At 33.0% G+C, this 23,641-nt stretch overlaps 2 protein-coding genes across 3 annotated transcripts; one reads left to right on the top strand and one right to left on the bottom strand.

Annotated features, from left to right (window-relative positions):
• Positions 1-1,866: 1,866 nt before the first annotated feature.
• LOC133855047 (protein LURP-one-related 4-like) lies at positions 1,867-3,090 on the top strand. The gene is made up of 3 exons (XM_062291340.1): positions 1,867-2,194; positions 2,296-2,514; positions 2,703-3,090. Exons 1-3 carry the CDS (start codon positions 1,967-1,969, stop codon positions 2,835-2,837), a joined length of 582 nt encoding a protein of 193 aa, XP_062147324.1. The 5' UTR covers positions 1,867-1,966; the 3' UTR covers positions 2,838-3,090.
• A 7,231-nt stretch (positions 3,091-10,321) lies between these two features.
• LOC133854323 (uncharacterized) lies at positions 10,322-16,086 on the bottom strand. Of its 2 annotated transcripts, none has more exons than XM_062290462.1 (9): positions 15,634-16,086; positions 15,130-15,330; positions 14,894-15,028; positions 14,711-14,748; positions 14,491-14,599; positions 11,976-14,222; positions 11,545-11,682; positions 11,047-11,177; positions 10,322-10,957 (listed from the first exon to the last, which is right to left on the bottom strand). In XM_062290462.1, exons 1-9 carry the CDS (start codon positions 15,709-15,711, stop codon positions 10,705-10,707), a joined length of 3,330 nt encoding a protein of 1,109 aa, XP_062146446.1. In that variant the 5' UTR covers positions 15,712-16,086; the 3' UTR covers positions 10,322-10,704. The 2 variants fall into 2 exon arrangements, with proteins under 2 accessions (XP_062146446.1, XP_062146447.1); XM_062290463.1 differs by having other exon boundaries at positions 15,130-15,321.
• Between the last annotated feature and the right edge of the window lie 7,555 nt (positions 16,087-23,641).

The following is a 23,641-nucleotide window of genomic DNA, read 5'->3' as shown; positions in this document are numbered from 1 at the left end:
CGCGCCAAACACGGATCATCTTTCTGGCCGTAGCAACTGGCAGCTAGACCAGAAGACTCTGGTGACCAAAGCTGAGAGGCGCTTGTCAAACAAAAAACAACGGAGTTTCACAGATCTGGCCTCACGACATGCTTAAAACGTTGAAGAATGGTCAAAGCTGTCACCAACGACACTAGCGGAGCACCACTCCTCCTCTGGCACCTCACTAGGTGTTTTCCTGCCATAAACTGAAGAAAAAAATAACAAAAAGACACCATCATAGTCCAAAAGGACTATAAGGGACACTACCACCATCGGATCTAAACCGGGGGGAAAAAAAACACCATACAACTCTAATGGTCGGGGTACTCTAGCCTCCACTGGAAAACCAGAGAGGAAACAAAACCCCCTTAGCACTACAAGGCTAAGGGGAAGAAAACAAAAACCGGGAGGGAGGCTTAAAGCCTCCCCTGGCAAGAGAGGCTTTTCTTCTTAGAGAGAAAGGCTCTAGATTCTAGAGAGAGAGACAAAACTGTCAAATAATCTATCTAATAGAGGATATTTTAATATTGTGTTGATGTCAATTTATTTTTATTTTTATTTTAGTATTACCAGAATTATCTTCGGTAATATGTCATTACCTTTCTTAGCTTTCTTTACCTACTTTACTTTCTCTATAAATAGAGTCAATGATCAGTAACACAAATATAATGAAGTTAATAAAATCAAGGTGTAGCCTATAGAACACTTTTGAATGATAGACGTCTGCCTCTAAGATCGAACTATCCCAAATTCTTGTGTCTCTTTCTTACTCTAGCTACTTCCACTTTTCTTTCTCATATATCATTTTCTTATAAATTCTAAAGAATGAATATTATGTTTAAGGGGTGTATACAAGTTTTTCCGTATATATATATATATATATATATATATATATATATATATATATATATATATATATATATATATATATAGATACATAGAGTATCTTTGTAGGACGTTTTCGGGGGAGAGTATATATACTAGAGTTTTTAATTGCGCGAGATTTAATTTAGTATAAACTTGCAGCAAACTAGTTCTTTCCAAACACTTTCCTCATGCAAACCAATCCTTAATTAAACCTAGTGACCATTTTTTTTTTATTCTTCCAAATTGATGTGGTTTTTAAAATCGTCATTACATTTGAGATGGATCATGCATTATTGGATTTTGATTCAATGGTAATTTTAAAAGTCACATCAATTTTGAGTTAAAAATAAAAAATAATAATAATAATAAAAAAAAGATAAAATGATGGTCACTGTCATTCCACTTAATTAATTTGGTGGCTAGCAACTAATCATATATAATATATTGAGTGATTAGATAAGCATATTAGAATTGGTTTGATAAGGTTTAAAGCAACTATGGATAAATGCACAGATCTGTTAATTAATAAATTAAAGGTAGCTTCATATGGTTTAAAAAAAAAAAAGAAAAAAAAAAAGAAAAAAGGAGAAGAGAGAGCTAGCTTCGATCATATGACTTGTCGCTTCCTTTGTCCTTTAAGACCCTTCACCCACCCAAAGGGCCCGGCTTTAACAAAACTATAAAACTATGCAAGAAAGGTTGAAAAAGATTCAAATTTTAAAGAACACATTTATAAAGGGGGCTGCACTTTATTTTCCTTTATGTTTATTTTATGACCCCTTTTCAGGATGAATATATATATATACAAAATAAACTGGAAGTTTCTATACCTAAACAGACACGCCAAAAACGTTTGTTAATCACAGTTGACCCAATGCATCCAATCACTTCCTAGATTATTTAGGGTCATATATGCACTTTCAGTACTATATGTACTAGAAAACCAAACAAATTAAATAACTAGAATAACAAAAACATATAGTCCAGATGCTTAATATTGCAAAAGAGTGTATATAAATAAGCTTTCAGCCAGGTTTCATTACCATTCCAAACCCTTTGCCAAGTCTCTTCCTTTTCAATGGCGAAAGTGTACCCTAAAGCACCAACTTTTTCTCCCCACGTGACTTCAAAGAGAGAATCATTTACAGTATGGATGAAATCTCTTGTTTATCAGACAAATGGCTGCACCGTCTACAACACAAATGGTGATATTGTTTATCGTGTAGACAACTATGACAAGAAAGGCAGCAATGAAGTTCATCTCATGGATCTCCGAGGCAAAGTTCTTTTTACTATACGACGGAAGGTATATATATAATTGCTTAATTAAGTACTGGCCAATACTTCAACTAAATAACGAGTTAAACTAAATATGTTTTTTGGTGTTTGTTTGTAATTGTTTTGCAGAAACTACTAGCTTTTGGAAGTTGGGATGGCTATAGATGCAGCGATTCTTATATAAACGAAGAGAAGCCATGGTTTCAAGTTAAGAAGTGTTACAGAATGCTTATGGGAGACGACTTAGGTTGTCGTGTTACTGTCGGCTGTGATAAGTTCAGGATAGTTCGATTGGCTGGCAAAACAGCATTTAGAATAGTAAATGTTGATGGAGATATTGTTGCAGAGGTGAGTATGTAGCTTTCTTCACCGATACAATTACGATTGCTATACAAATAAGATGACGTGACAGTATATTTGTAACAGTCATATAGCTGTTGATATGCTACATAGCGTCGTTACTCTTGAAATTAGCGTTATGGGAATGGAATTAAAGGTTGGTTGTTGTTTTTGTTTTGGATTTGTTGTGGATGCAGGCAAAACGAAAGCAGTCATCTTCTGGGGTACTGTTGGGCGATGATGTTTTGGCTTTGGTGGTGGAGCCTCATATGAATCATTCCCTTATGATAGCTCTATTGATTGTCTATGGACTAATTCGGCGTAGAATGTGATCAAATGATCTTCTTAACCACAAATCTGTAGAGGCTATAGCTTTTTTATCAGTCTGATCTGATACAGTTTTGCTTCTCCTCACTTAAGTTTTTGATATATTCTTGTAGAGAAGTTTTGTTTCTATTAGGTTTAATTTTTCTTTGTAGATGTTGTGAAGAGAGAGTAGATGTATGGAAATGGAAGAAGGAAAGAGACAATATTCTGTTCATTCTTTATATTGATTAAGCAGATCAGGTACAATGCAGACTAACATATAGCCTTTCGTGTTCATCTGCAGTTTCAAAATGTGCAGATTAATTGAAAAAAAAAAATAGCAATTTGAGAATGCAATTATTGAAAATACGATTTTTAAAAATGAAATTAAATGTTCGGCAAAATCACAATTAGGTACCTTACATTTGTTTTAACGCACTCTCAAATAAAATATTTATACAATTTTATTTAAAGATGCATTTTTTATGTGCAAAATTGCGGGGCAGACCAACCCTTAAAAGCTCTTAGGGTGCATTTGAGATTGTAATTTTGTAGACAAAAAATGAGATTTTGAATCAAATCGTAAAAAATAAATCGTTTGGAAATTGCGTTTTTAAAAAATTGCAATTTGAAACCATAAAAAACTGCTTTTTCAAACCGCAAGCAATTGATGCTTTTTTTTTTTTTTTTACAACGCATAATTTTAAAGGCTAACCTACAATTTTATCAAACACTTAACTGCGTTTTTAAAAATTATTTTTTTAAATTGTACATTTTAAAATTACTATTTATAAATCGCTCTTTTTGAAATCGCAAATCGAAACGGACCATTTGAATATTATTGTTGTGTACGTGTTTAAGTTTGACTCGCAAAAACTGGGAAATTGAAGCAAAGCACCGGTGACATATAAAGTAAAAGCTAAACTTTATCTCCAACGTCATTCAACATGGCAACAAGTTTATTCATTAGAAAAGAAAATGCCAACAAGTACATAACAAATTAAACATGCAAAATTCCCTAATTACGTGTATATATATATATATATATATATATATATATATATATATATATATATATATATATATATATATATATATATATATATATATTCGGATTTCAGACCCTTTCATAATACATACCAAAAGCTTCAATATAGCAGTCAACGTCCTATAAAAATAAAAATAAAAATAAAAATAAAAATAAAAATAAAAATAAAAATAAAAATAAAAGAAAAAGAAGTAGATGGTGGAGACCTAGCTATATTGCTTCACACAAATCTCCGAGTTTACATTTGTGACAGCTGCGCTAGTATAGTTTTTTTTTTTTTTTTTTTTAATCAATATGGGGAAGAGGGTTATGAAAAAAAAAAAAAAAGGGGGTTGAGCTCCCTAGTAACATACCCCAAACAAAATTACAATGTTGAAAATAAGAACAATAAATAGAAAATAGATCCATAAATGATCACGAAGTAACCATATATATATATATATATATGTACGACCTGGTTTTTTATATCTCGGGAAAAAGTCAATAAATGAGCCGCACAAAAAGTGTAATTGATGAAGTAAGTCAACAATTTGACCCACTTGAATTCTGCAACAACTGTCGGAGGCCGAAAGGAAACTGTTGAAGAAGAGGCATGATTTTCGATTAGGAGCCGTTGAAGAGGAGGAACGAATTCCAATTATAAAAGCCTTCACGATAATGTAAAACCACGTCGGAACAAGGAGACCAAAACCTAAAATAAATAAATAAATAGAAGAAGAAGAAGACTGTTGAAGAAGAGGCATGATTTTCGATTAGGAGCCGTTGAAGAGGAGGAACGAATTCCAATTATAAAAGCCTTCATAATAATGTAAAACCACATCGGGACAAGGAGACTAAAACCTAAAATAAATAAATAAATAGAAGAAGAAGAAGAAGAAGGAGAAGACTACTGTTGAAGAAGAGGCATGATTTTCAATTAGGAGCCGTTGAAGAAGAGGAACAAATTCCAATTATAAAAGCCTTCACAATAATGTAAAACCACGTTGGGACAAAGAGACTAAAACCTAAAATAAATAAATAACCACGTCGGGACAAGGAGACTAAAACCTAAAATAAATAAATAAATAGAAGAAGAAGAAGAAGAAGAAGAAGAAGATAAAACATTGATAAAACAGCTTGTGGATAAATGCTTTAATATATGAGCTAGAGTAGTATGAGAGCCATGCATCTTCTCCATTTCGTGAAAGTAAGGGAAGTTGATCCCAATCTTTGTTTCAAAATCCCATAGTTAGAGCTAGACCTTTGTCCTGTATTGATGGAGATTTTCTCGGTTAATTTTTTTTTTTGTAAGAACTTCTTTCATTAATTTTTAAATAAAGATCACAAATTTTTAAAAATGTTAATATACAGTATTCATCTTTCAATTTTTTTTTTTTAATTTCAATCATTCGTTAGAATTTTTCGTTAAATCCTATCAAAATTTTCAAAATATCCTTTATTTTTTTCAGGAAAAAAATTGCAAGGATTTAGGTGTTGGTTAGAATTTAACGGAATTTGAGAAAAATACTCATACCTGAATATTTGAAAAAATATTATAATTTTTTAAAAACAAAACACAAGGGTATTTTGAACATTTTGATAGGATTTAACAGAAAATTATAACGGATAGTTGAAATTGAAAAAAATTGAAAGATGAATACCCTAAACTGACACATTTTAAAGTTTGGGTACCTTATTTCGAAAGTGATGAAATATCTGAAGTTATAAGTGAAGTTTTCCATTTTATTTTTTTTTTTAGGAAAAACTACATTTTACCCTCCAATGTTTCACCGAAATTGTAATATTGTCTTCAAAGTGAAAAAACTTGCAATGCACCCCAACCAAGTTTTAAAAATTAGCAATGCAGCCAATTCTTTGGAAATTCGGCCACCCCCCAAAAAAAAAATTAGTTGATTTTTTTTTAAAAAAAAAAATTTGATTTTTGAAGTGATATTTTCAGAAGAATTGATTACATTGCAAAATTAGGAAACTTGGTTGGGGTGCATTGAAAGTTTTGTCACTTTGGATGCAAGATTGCAATTTGGGTAAAACTTGAGGGGGTAATTAAATTGTAGTTTTCTCTTTTTGTAAATTTAGTCTATAAAATTATTATGTGTCATTTGAAGATGTAAAAATCATATGTTTTTTTTTTAAAAAAAATAAATAATATTAATAGAGATGGAAGAAATTTTATTAAAAAAAAATGTGTTTCTCATATGTTATTAAAAAATATGTATTTCTCACATGTTAAGAGACACATGAGAAATTTTATAGACAAAATTGAATGAAATTCTTCCAATCTAATTTAGAGTAAAACTTCGTCGGTCCTATATATATAGCTAACGCTACCTCCATAAACTGAAAAAACTTACATATTAAATCAATTATTAGATGAACTTGCAAAATTCAATCAAATATAGACAAAGTTTTCTTCCAACTTCTATTAATATGGAAAAATTCAATAAATCGACTCCAACTTCTATAGATAATGTGATTTTCACATGCATTTTGAAAAATGCAAATAAAAATCACGTACGCTAAAGATAGATGTACTCAATTTAACAGATTGGTTTAGAAAAAAAATTCTCCAACTCAATTCAAAAAAAGAACTTTGTTCATAAGATATTAACTACCATTGTAGCCTCCCCACAGTCGATGGCATTTTCGGTCTAAAAAAGCTGCTTTTTTCTCTTTGTGTGCTTCACAAGTGGACCACTTACATATTAAGTGTTTTAAATGGTTTCTCTTGTCGGTCACTTAAAAAATAAAAAATAAAAAGTCACTTAAAACATGTCACATCGATTGATATCATATAAGTATGATAAATAGTTATGAAAAGAAACTTTACTTTTTTTGGGAATATATGAAAAGCATGAGGAGTTAGTTTGCTTTTCGATCCTCTTCAAACAGAAATTCTAACCTTACGGAGGATTTACTGTTTTCGTGGTAGTTGTTAGGATAAAGTTTTCCAACCTAATCTATTAAACTGGCAACTGATCTCCTTAAAGCATGTAATTCACAAAGTTTTTCTCTAAACTAGATCGGAGGAAAAGTGTTCCTTCAAACAGGTCGAATTGAAGGAAATTCATCTAACTCAATCTATTATTCTGACACCTAACGACCTTAATGCATGTGATTCACAAAGTTTTTCTCTAAACGTACTATAATGGAGCAAAAGTTTTCCTTGAAACTGGATTGAAGAAATTCTTCTAATTCAATCATTACATTGAAACGTATCCTTAAAACATGTAATTTCACTTGCAATTTTTGTCCGTAATTTAAATTTATTACATTGATGATATACTATCATATGTTCTATATTGTAATTGTCTTGGAGGCAAGGCACTAAATAATTTGCACATTAGTTAGAAAGAAAAATTATGAGAGGTTTTAGTTAAGGCGTCAGTCTTTCAAGATTATAACCTTCGAGCGCCGTTACAAGTATGTTTGGGTAACGCCATCTTGCAAACACGATACTAGAAGCTTTAAAAGGACGAGAGCTTGCCGACATAGAAATCCAAAATCGTTTAATACAAGGAGTTTTAAAAAATTAGGGTAATTTTGATAATGGTTTTGAAAAGTATATTTAATTTTATTTTGGTTTGAAAAAATGCTTTTTGAGGTTGTATAAAGGTAAGAAATTTTTTTTAATGGGATCCACATTTGAGAAAATATTTTTTTGTGAGATCCACTAGAGAAAAAAAAAAAAAAAAAATTGGGTTGTGTTGGGTTATGTGCGAGTAAGCCCGCATGGCCTAGAAACCAAGCCCATTCAATTCGGATATTGACCCATGGACTTTAGAGTGCCGACACGCATAGATTGAACTCGGTCACAAGCCATTAACTCACTACATGAGGCCACGTAGCTAAACATGGAGTAAATCACCCTAAATAAAGATATGTTACATGCATATCTTTTGTACATTTCTCATATATCTCTTTTATAAATCAACTATTGAATCTGTAAGACCCAAATGTGGGTTTTTGTGTGTCTTATTTAATTTGTAAGCCTGCTTGGCCCAAACATCAAGCCGATTTAATTTGGATATTGACCCATGGACCTAGGAGCACCGAATACGTATAGCATGTAATTTATTTTCAAGCTAAGTAAAAGAGAATTTTGATTTACGCCCAAAACTCAATTTATTAGCAATTTATTGCTTACCTCTTCAATTACTTTGTTGACTTAAGCATTAGAGTTATCTTTAATTGACAGGCTCCTTTGATTATTTCTTTTATCTTTTGTAGGTGCAAATTAATTTCTATTCGACACAAGGAAAATTGTTTTGACATGTTGTATTTTCAAAGAAACAAATACTAAATATTCTTATTTTAAGAAAACACAAGCAAATTTAAAGCCGACTTCTTACTTTTTTTTTAAATATATATATAAAAAGAGCAATCATGTGACCACCCTCAACAGATAAGAAGTGCGTAGCTGCGTAGCTACACCTGGCCTACTATAATATCCACGCATCTATCCCGATATATTGGCCTATTACGGTGGCCACAACACCACCTCTAATTAGGACAGAAGTGACCGTACAACTACTTTGATCTGATTAGGGTAGCTACACAGTCACCTGAGTCACTCATATTTAGTCGGAGTGGCATCACAGCCGCCCCTTGAAGGTCTCATTTCTCTAAACGTTTTTTTTTTTTTTTTTTTTTTTTTTTTAATTTTTAAACTTGCTCGGATTAGGCGTGTTTGGGTGTTGTTATATGTCTATATCACTTGTAAACAAATGGTAGGTAAGATGACGACGACGATGATGTCTTTTTATATAGGAAACATCGTGGGGGTTTTCTCATTCTAAAAAACCAAACCCAATTTTTTTTTTTTGTTGTTGGCTAAAATAAGATGGGGCCCGTTTGAATTATTTGCACTTTCTTATTCTTTTATTATTATTATTATTATTATTATTATTATTTCCTCTTCTCCTTTTTGTGGTGGGGAAAGAACTTTGAGAGGTTTACTTTATTCATAGTAGCCTGGCCCATATATAGGCCCCTCACACGTCTCTGTTTTAACTTCTAAGTGGAGCGGAGAAGAGAGGAGAGAGGATTGAGATTGAATTTCACAAATCATACAAATTTAATAGCATTGATGTTGTCGTTTTCTTTCAATTTTAAATGACGCGACACAATATACACTTGGTTAAATATGTAACGAGACAAAATTTTGACCGTTAAATGAATTTTTTTTATTTTACTTAAAATGAAGAGTATAATATTCCGGCTCTAGCTTAGCCACCAACATAGCTCGTTCAAAGTAATTAATAAAATGGGTCCTAGCGATACTGAATTTGTTCTTCCGTTGTATTGTCGATCCGGAGTTATTTTGGCCGGCCTAATCCGCCCCGGCATCAATACACGTGGAAGAAGTTGGTTGTGATGATCGGTATATAAACCTGACCTCCATTTACACATGCCAAATTTAGTATGATTAGTTTGGCAAGTTAACGTAGCTATGCCCCCCATTGCCCCATTGGCATTGATTGGTGGAGTGGCCTAGTTGCCATCACGATCAGCTATTATTGACACAGCCCAACTGCCCAAGTAGCCAGCCTGGTGGAGGGAGACCATGCTCATGTATTCATGTGTTCATGTATGTTTGGTTAATGAAATAATCCCTACCAGCCAACAGAGATCTCTGCCTCCAATCAATGAGTTGTCTAAAGGATAATCACATCCATGGGAAAATAAATAAATAAATAAATAAAGATATTAATATGATCCCGCGATGTTACAAGTATCTTAAAGATTCATGGGTAAACTATCTGTCTAAAATAATCTTTGTCGTTAGCCATTTAACAGAAACCGTTAGATACACACGTGAATCCTCATCATAATTAACCGTTGATTCACACGTGGGTAAGCTAATGACTCAACCTGTTATAATCTTATAGTTTTACCCAAAATAAAAAATAAAAATTGAGTGGCAGCCGACCGCCCCTTGTATGGTAAGGGGCGGTGAGAAGGAGGGTTGCCCCTTTGTTATAATTGGTTGTGATATGGATTCACATGTGCATCTAACGGTTTCTGTCAAATAGCTAACGACAAAGATTATTTTGAACAGATAGCTTACCTTACGAATTTTAAGATATTTTTGATACCTCAAAGATCAAAGGGACTAAATAAGTAAATTTTTTTCTTAATTTTCAGTTCAAGGTATGACTTATATTGGGAGGTAAATATCTTGGCAGTCTTTCGGGGGGAAAGACTAATTTTATATGTTGAGACTCCATTTAACTTAAGGTCTATAAGTTTTGACTCAAATATGTGATATTAATTACTCAATCTCGTGCCTATTATCCGAAATTCTCCTAGCAAATAGAAAGAACTGTTCTTTGTATTACTTCAACCAAGAAAAATAAAAAAGAATATATTGATAATGAAAAGGTCACATATATCATGGCAAGCTCTCAAAAAATTACAGAGAGAGCGTGTGGTTGAAGGCAATACAGAAGTATAAAACTGAGCTACACTGAACAATTACTAGACAACTTTCTATTATACCTTATGGGACAGACATACAGCATTTGCTAGAGAAAATGAAAAAATAACACAAGGAACCATAAAAGAACAAAACAATATTCTACTGATGTACCTATTACCTTATGGATTGGGATTGGATCGGGATCCCTAACAATTTGGGAATCCCCTTATTGACTACCCCTGTAATTGGGCAGGCATTGTGAGAGGCTCCTCTCGATAGGGCCCATCTGCCCGAATAAGTGCTGGGGGACCTCTCACTATTGTAGGGGATCGTGATCCTTAACTTATTTACTCTGTTGGAACTGCACATCTGAATTTTCGCAGTGGCTTTACTATACATATAGTATATATATATATGCTCCGGTATATCAGGAAAACAAGCTCTTCTTGGCATTCTTGAGGTTACGCACTGTCATTACAAGCTGCTGTCTTTCACCTTCTACCTCTGCAAACTTGAGACTTATTTCTGAATATCTCTCTTGCATCTCCTTTAGTTCGCTTTCCATCGACTTGTTCCTCTCCTTTAACGATGCAAATTCAGCTATTAAATCGTCAAGGTTTCCATCTCTATTACTAATGCTAGAGGCTTTCAGTTCTTTCTCTGACGAAGTTTCGTCATTGCTGTGGAGAAACATTAAGTAAACATGTTAGTGACTTGCGATTAGAAACGGATTAGGCTTAGGTGCTGTAAAAAAAACTACAGGTAATACCTCTTGATTAACGATGAGGCATTCCCATTTTCTTTTGGCAGGCACGCTGTACTGCTAAAAAGTTCAGCTGCAGTTCTAGCCTCTTCAGGTATGTCAGTGACAGAGATAATGTCACTTGTATCTTTGATGACCTGAATATTATTGAGAAAATTCATTTAATAAAAATTATTGGCTTATAGCATTGTAAAATTCAATGGAACTCGGAAGTATATACAAAAAAGGGAACAAACCCAGGCAGCAATTTAAAATGGTTGGTTTGGCACTCAAACTTGATAGAGAAATTGAAGGGAAACTCAGCTGAACAATAACTCAAAAAACAAGACAGAACTATGCATATGTTTTGATATCAAACCCTCTTTGATCCTCCAAAAATGATAAGGAAATTAGGCAGGTCAAGAAGGTACTCTTATCATTAAACAGTATAATAGCTACTAAACACGCTATAATAATATAAGCATCTCGTTTTCGATGCATTAGATGATGCGCACTGTTGCAAACCTTTTGAAATGCACTACTCTGATTGAGTTCTTCCAGTTTGCTCTCTAATTCTTCAATTGTGGTCTGAAGATCCTTTTCCTTCTCCAAAAATGAATTTGTCGAGGTTTCCAAGGCAGTTTCCTTTAGCTTTATCTGAACCTGTCAGACAAAATCATTATCAATACAAGGAATCCTTTAACCACCACAACTGGCACAACCAAATCAAGAAAACAAATTCATAACACAATTTAGACCACGTGTAGGAGGGTCACAAGTACGTATGAAGGACAGTTAATATAACCTGATAGCCACACACAGAAAACTGTAAATCATCTTGTAGTCTCTACCAGAACTTTTGCCATTGGCATAGTCATCTACACTTCATCATTTATGCATAGGCATATATTTATCAGAACTTATGTATTCATACACTAATGGGAATAGTAATTTACCTCAAGCAATTTTATTTTCTCCCTCAGGCTTGCAAGTTCTTTTGAACCGCGGGGAACTGAAGCTAATTTATTGTTTTTCGGAGTAGTTTTAGATCCATCGGAAAGTGCCATACGCCCATTACTATCCTTGAGCTTCTTCTCTACACTGGTGAATGATTCATCCTTCTTCTTCAGGTCAATTTTTAATTGGAAGACCTGCTTTCTGAGTTTCTCTTTCTCAACTTCATCCTCAAACAACGAATGTTTTAAATCGTTACACTGAGCTTTAAGCATTTCCATCTCCGATTGTAAGAGCCCAACAGTTGCCTCCTCCTCATCCTTGAGATGCCTCATTCTCATCAACTCCTCCTCTGACTTCTCTGCTTCCTTCTTAAGCAAAGCAATTGTGTTCAAGAGTTCATTTCTGTCTACATTTCCCCTCTGTACCAGCATCTCAGATTGATTAATTGATGTCTTCAATTGTTCCAACTCAGCTCGAAAATTTTCTTGCTGTTCTTCTTGTTCAGAAAGGCGCATATTCTCTGCTGTGAGCCTTTTAATCTCAGCTTTGAGCATTTCAATCTCCTCAGAGAAAGCCCTGCTAACTTCTTCACCATGCTGCTTCTGATATTCAAGCTGCTTGGACTTGTTGTCAATTTCCACCAACATCTGTTCTATCTGATATGTCTTCGTCTCTATTTGGTTGGAAAGCTCACATCTTTTTGCCTCATAATCGTCCCTCTCTGACTCGAGCTCTTCTTTGACTTTCTGGAGCATATCTTCTAGTTGACTTTTCTGCAGTCGTAGTTCATTAGCATCCATAAATGCTTTTGCCGCCACCTTCTCATTTGCATCAAATGTAGAGGCCATTTGCATTGAGAGCCTTCTAAATTCCTCCTGAAGCCTCTCAGCCGTACTAGCATTTTTCCATCTTGTCTTTCGCAAGGCTTCCTCTGCTCGGATGGCTCTTTGCTCCTGCTCAACTTTGGCACGTGTCACAGATTCCAGATCGGCTTCAAATCCTTGTACCTGCTTCTCCAATTCTTCCTCCAAGCTTTTGATATGTGTTTCAAGTTCCCTAATGGTAGCCAAAGAATCTGAGAATTCATTTGACTGCTTCTTGAAATCGTCTTCCAAGTCCTCAATATGGGCTTCTAGTTCAGCAACGGCAGCAGAAGGAGATGAACATTCATACTGCATCTTCAGTTGTTCTTGCAGTTGACTTTGTTCCAGTTTATATAACGTGTCATGGTTTTCCTGCTTCAATATCTCATAGTCAAGTGCAAGCTGCTCCATCTGCATCTCTAGCTCATCTTTATCTCTCCTATAAATCTCTATTTCGCCATAGAGGTCTATGATCTTTTGCTCCAGCAAGTACGCTTCTTTGGCATCACTGTGCCCCCTAACCAGCTCTTCCAGTGCTTTCTGCTCTTCATCATCATCTGTCTCACATTTTAGATGGGTTCCCCTTAACTCTTCAGCATTCTCACTGGATCCTAATTTGTTGGAAAGATCTGATATTTCCCTGTTCTTCTCTTCCAACATTTCATCCAGGTCCCTTACAGCAAGAATCAACTCAGAATTAGATTCCTGGGTCTTCTGCAATTGTAGTCGAAGATTGGCATTCAAGTCCTTCTCATAAGCTAATTCTTGTCTGATTTCTTCAATCAGAGAACGCAGATCTCCCCCTTCTGACTGCAACTTGCTTTTAACTTTTGCCTCATCCATACGTTTCTGGAACGCCTTGAGTTTCTCACATTCTGACTTGATTTCATCTCTCTCCTCTTTCAAGCTAACAATTTCCCTTGCGAGATCATGCCCCCTTTTGCTCTCCTTAACAATTTGCTTTCGAAGGGTCTGTAATTCCAACTCCGACCGATCTGCCTGCCTAGCCAATGCGCCAAGCTCAGCCTTGAGCTTTTCAATCTCAATATCTGAAGCCTGTTGAGAGCTTTCTCTTAGAAGGGTTTCGTGAGAACTATGTGTTGAGTCATCCGTACTTACGCCATGATCAGAACCACCTGACCACTCCTCATATACTGTCGTTGAGGCATTTCCTGCTGGTTGATGAGGCAACGAGGAGTGGCTCAGAGATGATAGGAAGCTAGAAGGGTCTTGGTGGATGTTACTGTTTCTCAGTCCAAGTTCTCGTGGGGTATTAAGTCCAGAGCTACTCTCGGAACTTGACAATGTAATGTCTGATCCACTGGACGCTCTACGGTTACCATTCAGGTCAGCATTGTGCATAGTTTTATTGATTGCCCCATCCTGTAAAAACAACGGGGAAAAAAGAAACATAATTACGTCAATCATTTAAATCAAAAAACAAAGAACAAGAAAATAAATTCCATAGTCGTATACGTTTGCTGAAATTTTCATATATCTGGGCTTAAATTGTGAAAACATAAAACAAGTTTTTGCACCACTAATCCCCCTTCCCTTTCCCCACTCCCCTTTTTTGAGCGGATGGAGAAGTTCTGTGACAAACTATATAAATGAAGTAAAAGGAAACAGAATTTTCTTTTTGCTGGATTACTTCAGTAGGATGACTAGCAATGCTTTCATCTGCATCACCATGGCTTAAGAACGTCTTCAAGCTCCTTTCCTCGGATTTTAAGTTTGCATCTTCACATCTATGCACCTCACTATAGAGAAATTCAACAAGTCCAGACTCACAATTATAAGTTATAAAAGAAAAGTCCGTAATCTTCAAAGAAAAAAGAAAAAGAAAAAAAAAACAGTATGATTATTTGTACCTTTGATCTACATTTTCCTGCAGCCTCTGAATCACAACCTATTCAAAACAGAAACAAGAGTCCGATTTGACACGGAAATCAATCTTTAATCATAAGAGCAAGCAGAGAGATCTCTGAAGGATTTTCTGATATTGACATAACCAAGAGATATCAATTCGAGAGGAAGAGAAGACGAGTGCTAACATGTAAAACTGCATTCGAATTCGAATTCGAATTCGAATTCTTAAGAGGAAGAGAGACAGAGGAAGGCTTTGTCGCCTCGGCATAATCAGCAAAATCAACAGAAACTTCCCCAATAGTGCCTGCTTTGGACGACCCCTACAGAAACCCACCAGACAAACATATTAGCACAATTGACACAACCCACTTCACAAAAACCAACATTTTGAAATTCAACAACTTTGGCTACTATTTCATACAGTTGATACAAGGAAGAAGTAGACTCTCTCATTGATCTTCCCAGTCCTCGGTTCCTGATTGAATTTCACCGTCTCACAGACTGGATTTTCCCAACGGCAAGTTCCGTTTTGAACAGTAGCTTTCTCCGATTTCACCGTCGGCTTTCCCACATCCGCAGGGATCAAAGATACCATCAACGCATCCGTACCAAACTGCGATACCTGAAATCACAAGCCACAATCTCTTACTTGTCACAATCCCCAATCACATTGCCCACTACAATGCCATTCACATTCCACTGTTTGATTCCTAAGAACTAACGAAAAATCAAAGCAAACAGAATTTTCAGGCCTTCCTTTTAAGCTCATTTTCTTTTCCTACATTCTCTCGGCAACCAAACAGAACAAAACTCAACTCACATATCCACTACTATCAAATCCAAGACTTGAAAAAAATCCAAACCAATTATACTCAAATTCTAATCACGAAAACACACGCATATATATATATATATATATAATCACCTGCGTTGCATGGAACTGCAACTTGAAGACCGCTTTGACCTTGTTCTTCTCGCTCCTCCACCTCGCCGACTTGAACATTCTCGCCGACTAACAATATCCAAGCTCCGCCGGGAATTCCACCGGAAACCTCCTTGATCACCGGAGCTCCGGCAAACCTCTCCAGCACATAACAACACTGATTCAATGCAAGCCAAAACGATCAATCTCAGCTCCGCCAACCTTAACCCATCGCAGAAAGCAGCACAGAGAGAGATAGCCGAGCGAGTAGACTCAGTGGATCAAATGCGAGTCCGACTCATCGAAAGACTGAGTTCCGGAGAGTGGAGAAAACTCAAAGCTCGTTGAAGAGATTGTATAGAGAGGAAATGAAAACAGAGCAGATCTGAGAGGAAGAGCTTCTGCTGCCGTCTCTCTTTACAAGGGAAGATGATGACACTTGGTTTTCTTTTTTCTTTTTCTTTTTTGGTTTGTTTATTTCTCGAAAAAGGAAAAAAAAAAAAAATAAATAATTGAAATATTGAAGGAGAAGCTTCTCTGGGATTAATTAATTTAATGCTGATTAGGTGAAAGATTAGTTATGTAATGGTGTGTGTATGGGTCAAAGGAACAGTAGGTATCAGTTTGACATACATGCCCTTGTACTTTTATGTAATATTTCTTGACATTGTTTATCATTTCTCACGTGTCATCCAGCTGGGGACTGAGGGCAGAACTGGTATAATTTTTTGAAATAGACACTTTTTTTTTTAATAATTATATAATTTCACGACGTCATTTCCCCTCTACTATATAAATGGGAGTTTTTCTTCAAATTGAATCGGAGAAAAAAGAAAAAAAATACATGAGCTTCTCACTCGGGTGGCAATTCATGTTTGTTTGTCAAATTTGAATTATATCGAGACATGAGTATAAAATAATATAAAACAATCCTAACTTAACTCATTTAATTAAACGAGTTAAACCCATCAATTCTAATACGTTTATTTTATATTGGGTTCATTTCGAATTCACGAGTCATGTCAAAAATTATCAACCATTATATTGTGTGTCGGGTTCAGATTGTTATGAGAAATGAGTTTAAGACTATATTGATCAATCTCAACTCAATATATTTAATTAAACGGATTAGACTCATCAACTACAATCATCTAATTTATGTAAAAAAAAAAAACTATAATCATCTAATTTTGTATTGGGTTCGCAGGTCGTGCCAAAAAATCAAAATTTCTCACATTTTAATTGATTAGGGTTTAAGGTTTAGAATTTTGACAAACTTTTTAATTTTGTTTTAAATAAGATATGGAGCTCGTTCATATTGACTTGAAATATTCTTTATAAGTTTGAAGGGTAGGAGGAGAAAATATTCCCTTGGTTGATGTGTTTTTCTTGTTGTGGTGGTCTAAAAAATATATATATATATTTTAAAAAAATATAAATATTTATTCATTTAATTTAATATCTAACCTGAAATTTGAACCCATATTTTGCCAACATTTGAACCCAATTATCGGTGGTCTATTGAAATGATTTGGTTGTCGTTGTCAATGAAATGGAATCTTATGTGGATTTAGGCCGACCCTAAGCAATGTATTTTTCATGTACCTTTCTTTCTTTTTTAGCTGTCATAAAGGCACAAATAATGTTAAAATCACATTTTTATGTCATTTTGCAAATGTGTTAGTGTAAATCATTATTGGATCAATCATTTATTTTTTTTTAAAAAAAATTAATAATTAATTGACACTATCACATTATCTTAATAGAAATAAAATATAATTTATAATATTACTTTCGAGTCGATAATTTAATTTGAGGAAGGCTTCCATAAATTTACATTATAACCAACACTACACTTAAGTTGTAGAATTTAAGAGAATGTCCCAATCAATGTGGAACTTACACATAAAAAATTGAAATATATTTCAAAATCTCGCATTTATTTCAGGGACAACTATTAAACATGTTAGGTTCATCCCAAAATTATGCGACCAATTATTATAATAATTATTATTATTTTTGGGTGTTGTTGAAAGTATTGCAAATTTACAATTTTTTTATCCAAATTTCTTTCAAATTAAATGTATTAATTTATGTAGAACTCGACCATCACGTCAGCCACTAATCGACGTGACACTTATCACTTTAATTTGTGATAAGCGTCACGTAATTGATATGGTAAGTGACACGTAAGATTGTTACATCAATTTATAAGAGCTTGTACTAAAAGTTGCAATACCTCAATTTTTTTTTCTATTGTTATTTTAATTTTATTTAACCCTTCTGAATTGTCACCACTTTTGCAATGCCTCCCCTAAAGTTCAATTTCTCTCAATATAAGATATTCATCTTTCAATTGTTTGTAATGCCACTCTTCCGTTAAGATTTTCCGTTAACTCTTAACTTAGGGGTGTCAAAATTCTCAAAATACCCACATTTGTTTTAAGAAAAAAAATAAAAATAATAAAATTGTGAAGATTAATTGGTCAAGATTTAACAGTATTTACAAAATTACTCATGCTTCAATCTTTATATATATATATATAAAATAATGAAATTTTAAAATTTTTTATGGAATATAAAGAAAAATTGAAGGCGGCAGCCACCTCAGATAATATTTTGGGAATTTCATTATCTGCTGCAGGTAGCTGCCGCCATGAATTTTAGGTTCTAAAAGAATTTGCCTGCCATTATATGATATTGGGGGGGCTGTCATGGTCATTTCGCGCCGACGTAGAAGTTGAAGATCGATCGGTTGGCTAAGACAGATAAGAAAGCATGCAAGCAAACCCCAACGGTCAGCTGTGACTAATTAACATATCCTTGATTATATCTAAATCTTTCGAAAATGACATTTTAACCAAAAGAAATCCATTTTAGCATATATAATTGAGAAACTACGTAAGCTTCAATTATGAATATGAACAGAATTTAATTTCTTTCAATTCCGTGTCTAAAATTATCATGTATTTTTTAACCTATATGAAAAATAAATACTTTATTTTAGGAAGAAAAAAAAATACAAAATCAATCATCGTAATTTACCTAATTTACAATTAACTTCGTGTAGCTAATATCAAAATAAACTCAGAGTTTCTTGAGGTATACCAAAAAAAAAAAAAAATTCTTCTTACAGTTAAATTTTGTCCACTGAATTAACAGATTCCGGTAATTTAATATGTCATACCCAATAAAGTTATTATACGTAACGGAATATATTAAATTAGTGGACGGAATATGATTATATAGAGTAAATTATTTTTTTTTTGGCATACTTTATGGACCTCTGTGTTTATTTTGATACTACAAATAACGATTTGTAAATCAGGTAAATCACGTGAATTGATTTTTTCATTTTTTTCTTTCTTTTAAAATTGCTCGTAACTTTTTTAAATATACAACAATTTTATAAATTAGATCAAAGAAAACTATGTCTTATGAAATTGTGATGTATTTTTATTTATTTATTTTTGGTGAAATATGGTTTTCATATACTTTGGTAATACATTAATCGAGCCAATACCTCTTGGTAGGCCAGGAGGCTAGGAGGAGGAGTTGACAATTAATTTAATTAGCTAATCATCATTCGTTTGTACATTGGATTCTTATCTTTTTAGAGGTTCTCAATCCCAGAACAAATTAGAGACCACTACGTTTTTGACTGAAAAAGTGAATAAAAATCATGACTTTTTTACAATAATTAATTAAATCAGAAGAGTAGAAAAAAGATAATATATCCGTAAAGTGCAATTAGCATTAAACCTTAATTGGGTGACAAATTGAACTTTTGGCATTGATATTCTATAGTTTTTAATGCTGACTTTTTAACTAAAAATTAAAACAAAAATCGTTTTGGAATTTATGGATTTGGTTCGGGTTCAATAAGCTACCGATATTATATGCAATACAAACAGCTTATTACACTGATCCCGGCCCGTCTGAAATTTACGTATGGCGCACTCATAATCCGATTTAGTTTGTTGTGCGCAACATTGATGGACGGCAAAGCTTGATGTTTTTGCATTTATCACTAGAGAAAATAATGTTGAATGGTGTGTAATTATGTTGAAAAACTGTTTGGTGTATTACAATTTTTACTATAATATCTTACCAACTGATTTCGTAATTTACGTGGCACTGTCACGTCAGATACAATCAAATTTAATTATTTAGTGGTTGACATGATAAATGACACGTGAACTGTCACATCAATTTATAAGAGATTTAAAATAAAAGTTATATTACGTCTAACAGTATCCATTACGCCTTGTATTCTGGTCGTTGTGTCTTCTGAATTTGTTGTTTCTTGATTTATGAAATTACAAGATCTTTTCAAAAAAAAAATTACGTATATAATTACCAAGACCAAAATGGTGTATTTTAGTTTTGACATGAAGTGTATATATATATATATATATATATATATATATATATATATATATATATATATATATATATATATATATCACATAAACGAATAAATATAAAAGTTTGATGAATAATGAATCTTTAATTAGTTTATCCTTATTCTCTTCATTAATATATATATGGATAACAACGATCATATTCTTTAATAATGGTATATATATATATATATAAGATAGAACATCTATATACGAGTACCTAACTAATGCAACTACCGTTTGGTAATCTACGCGTAAAGTGGAAAACAAGATATCTCTACTCAAATACGAAGGTGAAATATATAGTTAGTTATGAGAAATGCTAGAAAATTATATTTTTATCATATAATTATCACAAAATGCTAACATGTATGTTACAACCAACTAAACCTTTGAGTTTTTTTTTTTTTTTTTTTTTTTTTTTTTTTTTTTAAAAAAAAAAAAAAAAAAATATATATATATATATATTTTTCTTATCCAAAGGTTGATTGAGACTGTCATATCCAGGGGCGGAGGCCCCCCAAGCCAAAGGTCTCCCCCAAAAAAATAAAATTAATTTTTAACCTCTATTTTTTTTAAAAAAAAAATATAGTTTTGGCCTCACCAAAACCTAAAAGCTGACTCCGCCCTTGGTAAAATCAGCATTGTGAGATAACTGTAAGATAAAAATATAATTTTTAACATTACTGAGTAATTATATATTGGATTATTATTATTTTTTTTGTTTAACAATGACTAAACGAATGATTATTATACCTTGTCATGTCAAGCTTGAGTATAGTAAAATAAAATAAAAGTGTTGTATATGACATTTCTCGCTACCGTATATATCAATTAATGAATATTCAAATAAAGTCAGTTTAAGACGTACAGCAAACTGCAGGGTTCACCTACATGCTCCGAACAACTTATGGTGTCGAGCTCACCTACTCGGAGCAAGTGAATTCTACCGTCTTTTTCTCATAGACCGTCCAAATTTCTACGGTTTAATTTTTAGGTTCTCTCTCTTATCTTTCTTTTTTTTTTAATTTATTTTTTAAGTTAGATGAGGATGGTATGGCGTAAGACTGTAAAGATCAGAGTACTACGTGGAAGAGAAAGGAGGTGAGGGCTTTTACAATAGAGATGTTGCTTTCTGTCTTCCTTTACGTGGCTTTAAAGCTGGTCATGGGTTGGGCGTGAGGTGAGCTTTAATCAGCTACGTACGTACATTGAGTCACTCACATGCAGTCCACGTGACTCTCAACTCTCAAGCGTGCGTCTGCAGCTGAGACCACAACTTTAAATTCAATTAAAAAAAAAAAAAAAACTATATATAAATTTTAACATTTGAATTAGCAATTAATGTTTTAAAAAAAGAAAAAAAAATCAAAGGTTAATTGACATTGAAATGTCAGCATTCGAGACTATAGAATTTAATCCAACCAGTGTAACCAAGGCGGCGGACCCTAACTAAAAGGCGCTAGACCAATTAAAGGCAAGCAGATAAAGACAGCAGCTAGTCCTATGTGTAAAACCTTGCAGCGAGGGAGTCTATATATATAATGAAGAAAATAATTGTTGGATAGAAATGTAGCTTCTAGTGTTACTCAATTACATATGGTATCAGAACAGTAATTTTGAGTTCAAATCATGTCTTCCTAATTTGCCTTTCTATTTCAGTTAAATACGGATTAGTTTGCGTCTACGTACACATGATCAGGAGTAGCGTAGAATATTAATTACAGTGATTAAATTATCATCTCTTATCTCCTTAAACTTTTGAAAGAAGTCGAGTAAAATGTACGGTGTCGACTTATGGTAAAACTCGAGAAGACTCCGTCCGCGGTTGGCAACCCCAACTGCCAACCTAGCTAACTTTCCTCAAATGTGGCCCAAAACCAAATTCCAATTTAACTTCTAGGCTTTAATTTGTTCCAAAATGGTGGTCCTAGTTTGTGGGTAGTACTCTTTCTTTAATGTGCATTTTTAACCTGCTGCAATAAAATTGATCGAGCAACAACACATGGTTGGACCCCAAGAGTGTGTGGTGTGTTTTTTTATTTCACCACAAATAATGCCATTGCTTTTTTGTTTACCCTTTATTCAATAGCCTTGAGGTAAATTAACTTGTTTAGACAATGTCAAAAGATCTTCTCCTTCTATTTATTTCTTTCTGTTTGTTTCTCTGAGCAAAAATTTTATCCATGAAAATTGCTTGAAAGAAAGCATATATAATGAAATAAAAATAAATTGTGAAAATAAAAGAAAATAGGGACAATAGATTTTACGTGGTTCAGTCTATAACCGACATTTACAAGCCTAAAGAATTATATTATATTCTTATTTTTCTCGATGAGTTTACAATATAAAATGCTCTATTTATAGAGCTTACAGATTAAATATATCCTAATCAAATCTTTTGATTTAGGGTGATTCAATTTCATCAAATCCCTAAATTCAAAGTAATTTACTCTTTATAAAAAAAAAATAATAATAATACAATGTTCATCAAATCACTAACTTCAAGATAATTCAAATATATACTCTAAGAAGATTTTCACACAATTTTACTTACCCCAATTATGCGGTTAGGCCGGGACTTGCATGTGGGGCGACCGGATGGAATTTGAAGTCTGCAATGATAAATTTAAGTGAGACTTTTTTATATTTAAATATTAATTAATTTTAATTTTTAGTTATATATATATTTTTTATTTTAAAATATTCTTATCATTTTTTGTTCTTAATTTTTTTAACGGATAACATATTTTGTGTTAAGCAACGTATAATTCTTTTTATACATGATTTAATTTACAAAAATCATAATTTACTTTATTCTAACACTATTTTAATTAACGAGCTTAGCCGTCATGTTTGGTTTTAAGTTCAAAAGAAATTTTAAGTTTAATTAGTTACTGCTTTAAGGTGTCATTAATTTGACTTTCTATTTTTCCTTTCTTTTCCTCTATAGTCTCAATATCTTGAGATTCAATTTTTTTTATAAATAATTTTTGCCATATATAATTGGAGTATTGACTAAATTTAAATTTTTACCATAATTTTTCATAAATGGGGTCTTTATTTATTTTTATTTTTTTATAGAACAAAATTTAATTATAATTTATATTGCTACCATTTGGAGCCTTAAGCGAGTGCCTAATTTGCCTAAGCAATGAATCTGCTTGCCTTAATGCTAAGTCTCCCTGTACAATTTCATGCAGTAGTGCCATTTTTTTTTTTTTTTTTTTTTATTTTTATGGCAGTGCCATTTCCATTTCGTTACACTGCAGTACATTCATTATTTTTCATGCCCAATGTTTTTTAGGTATTTAAAAATGTCTCTCTCTTATTATGTAGACATCTATTATATGCATATAAATTCACGTGAAATGCATCTATATATTTCTAAATCATTCCTTTATATATACTAGGTTTATGTAATTAGCGAGAATGAAGAAATTTTTTTTTTTTTTTTTAAAAAAAACTTTTAGATTTACTGTAATTTTTATTACAAGTCTCTTATAAACTGATATGACAAACCATGAGGCACTTATCGTGTCAATCACTAAACAATTAAATTTAATTGTAGTTGACGTGTCAATATATATCACGCTAATCGCCAAATC

The sequence above is a fragment of the Alnus glutinosa genome, chromosome 13 (assembly GCF_958979055.1).
Source record: "Alnus glutinosa chromosome 13, dhAlnGlut1.1, whole genome shotgun sequence".
Lineage (NCBI taxonomy): Eukaryota > Viridiplantae > Streptophyta > Magnoliopsida > Fagales > Betulaceae > Alnus > Alnus glutinosa.
The sequence above is the reverse complement of the archived record's forward strand: the minus strand, read 5'-3'. Positions and strand labels throughout refer to the sequence as shown.

What these genes read in the sequence shown, in the direction of transcription:
- LOC133855047 (XM_062291340.1), top strand. Translation starts at nt 1,967, where the DNA reads ATGGCGAAAGTGTACCCTAAAGCACCAACTTTTTCTCCCCACGTGACT. An exon ending in TTTTTACTATACGACGGAAG is followed by an intron (nt 2,195 to 2,295) that starts GTATATATATAA and finishes ATTGTTTTGCAG; the next exon opens with AAACTACTAGCTTTTGGAAG. An exon ending in ATGGAGATATTGTTGCAGAG is followed by an intron (nt 2,515 to 2,702) that starts GTGAGTATGTAG and finishes TTGTGGATGCAG; the next exon opens with GCAAAACGAAAGCAGTCATC.
- LOC133854323 (XM_062290462.1), bottom strand. Translation starts at nt 15,711, where the DNA reads ATGTTCAAGTCGGCGAGGTGGAGGAGCGAGAAGAACAAGGTCAAAGCG. An exon ending in ATTCGAATGCAGTTTTACAT is followed by an intron (nt 14,749 to 14,893) that starts GTTAGCACTCGT and finishes TGTTTTGAATAG; the next exon opens with GTTGTGATTCAGAGGCTGCA. An exon ending in GCCTCATCGTTAATCAAGAG is followed by an intron (nt 10,958 to 11,046) that starts GTATTACCTGTA and finishes GTTTCTCCACAG; the next exon opens with CAATGACGAAACTTCGTCAG.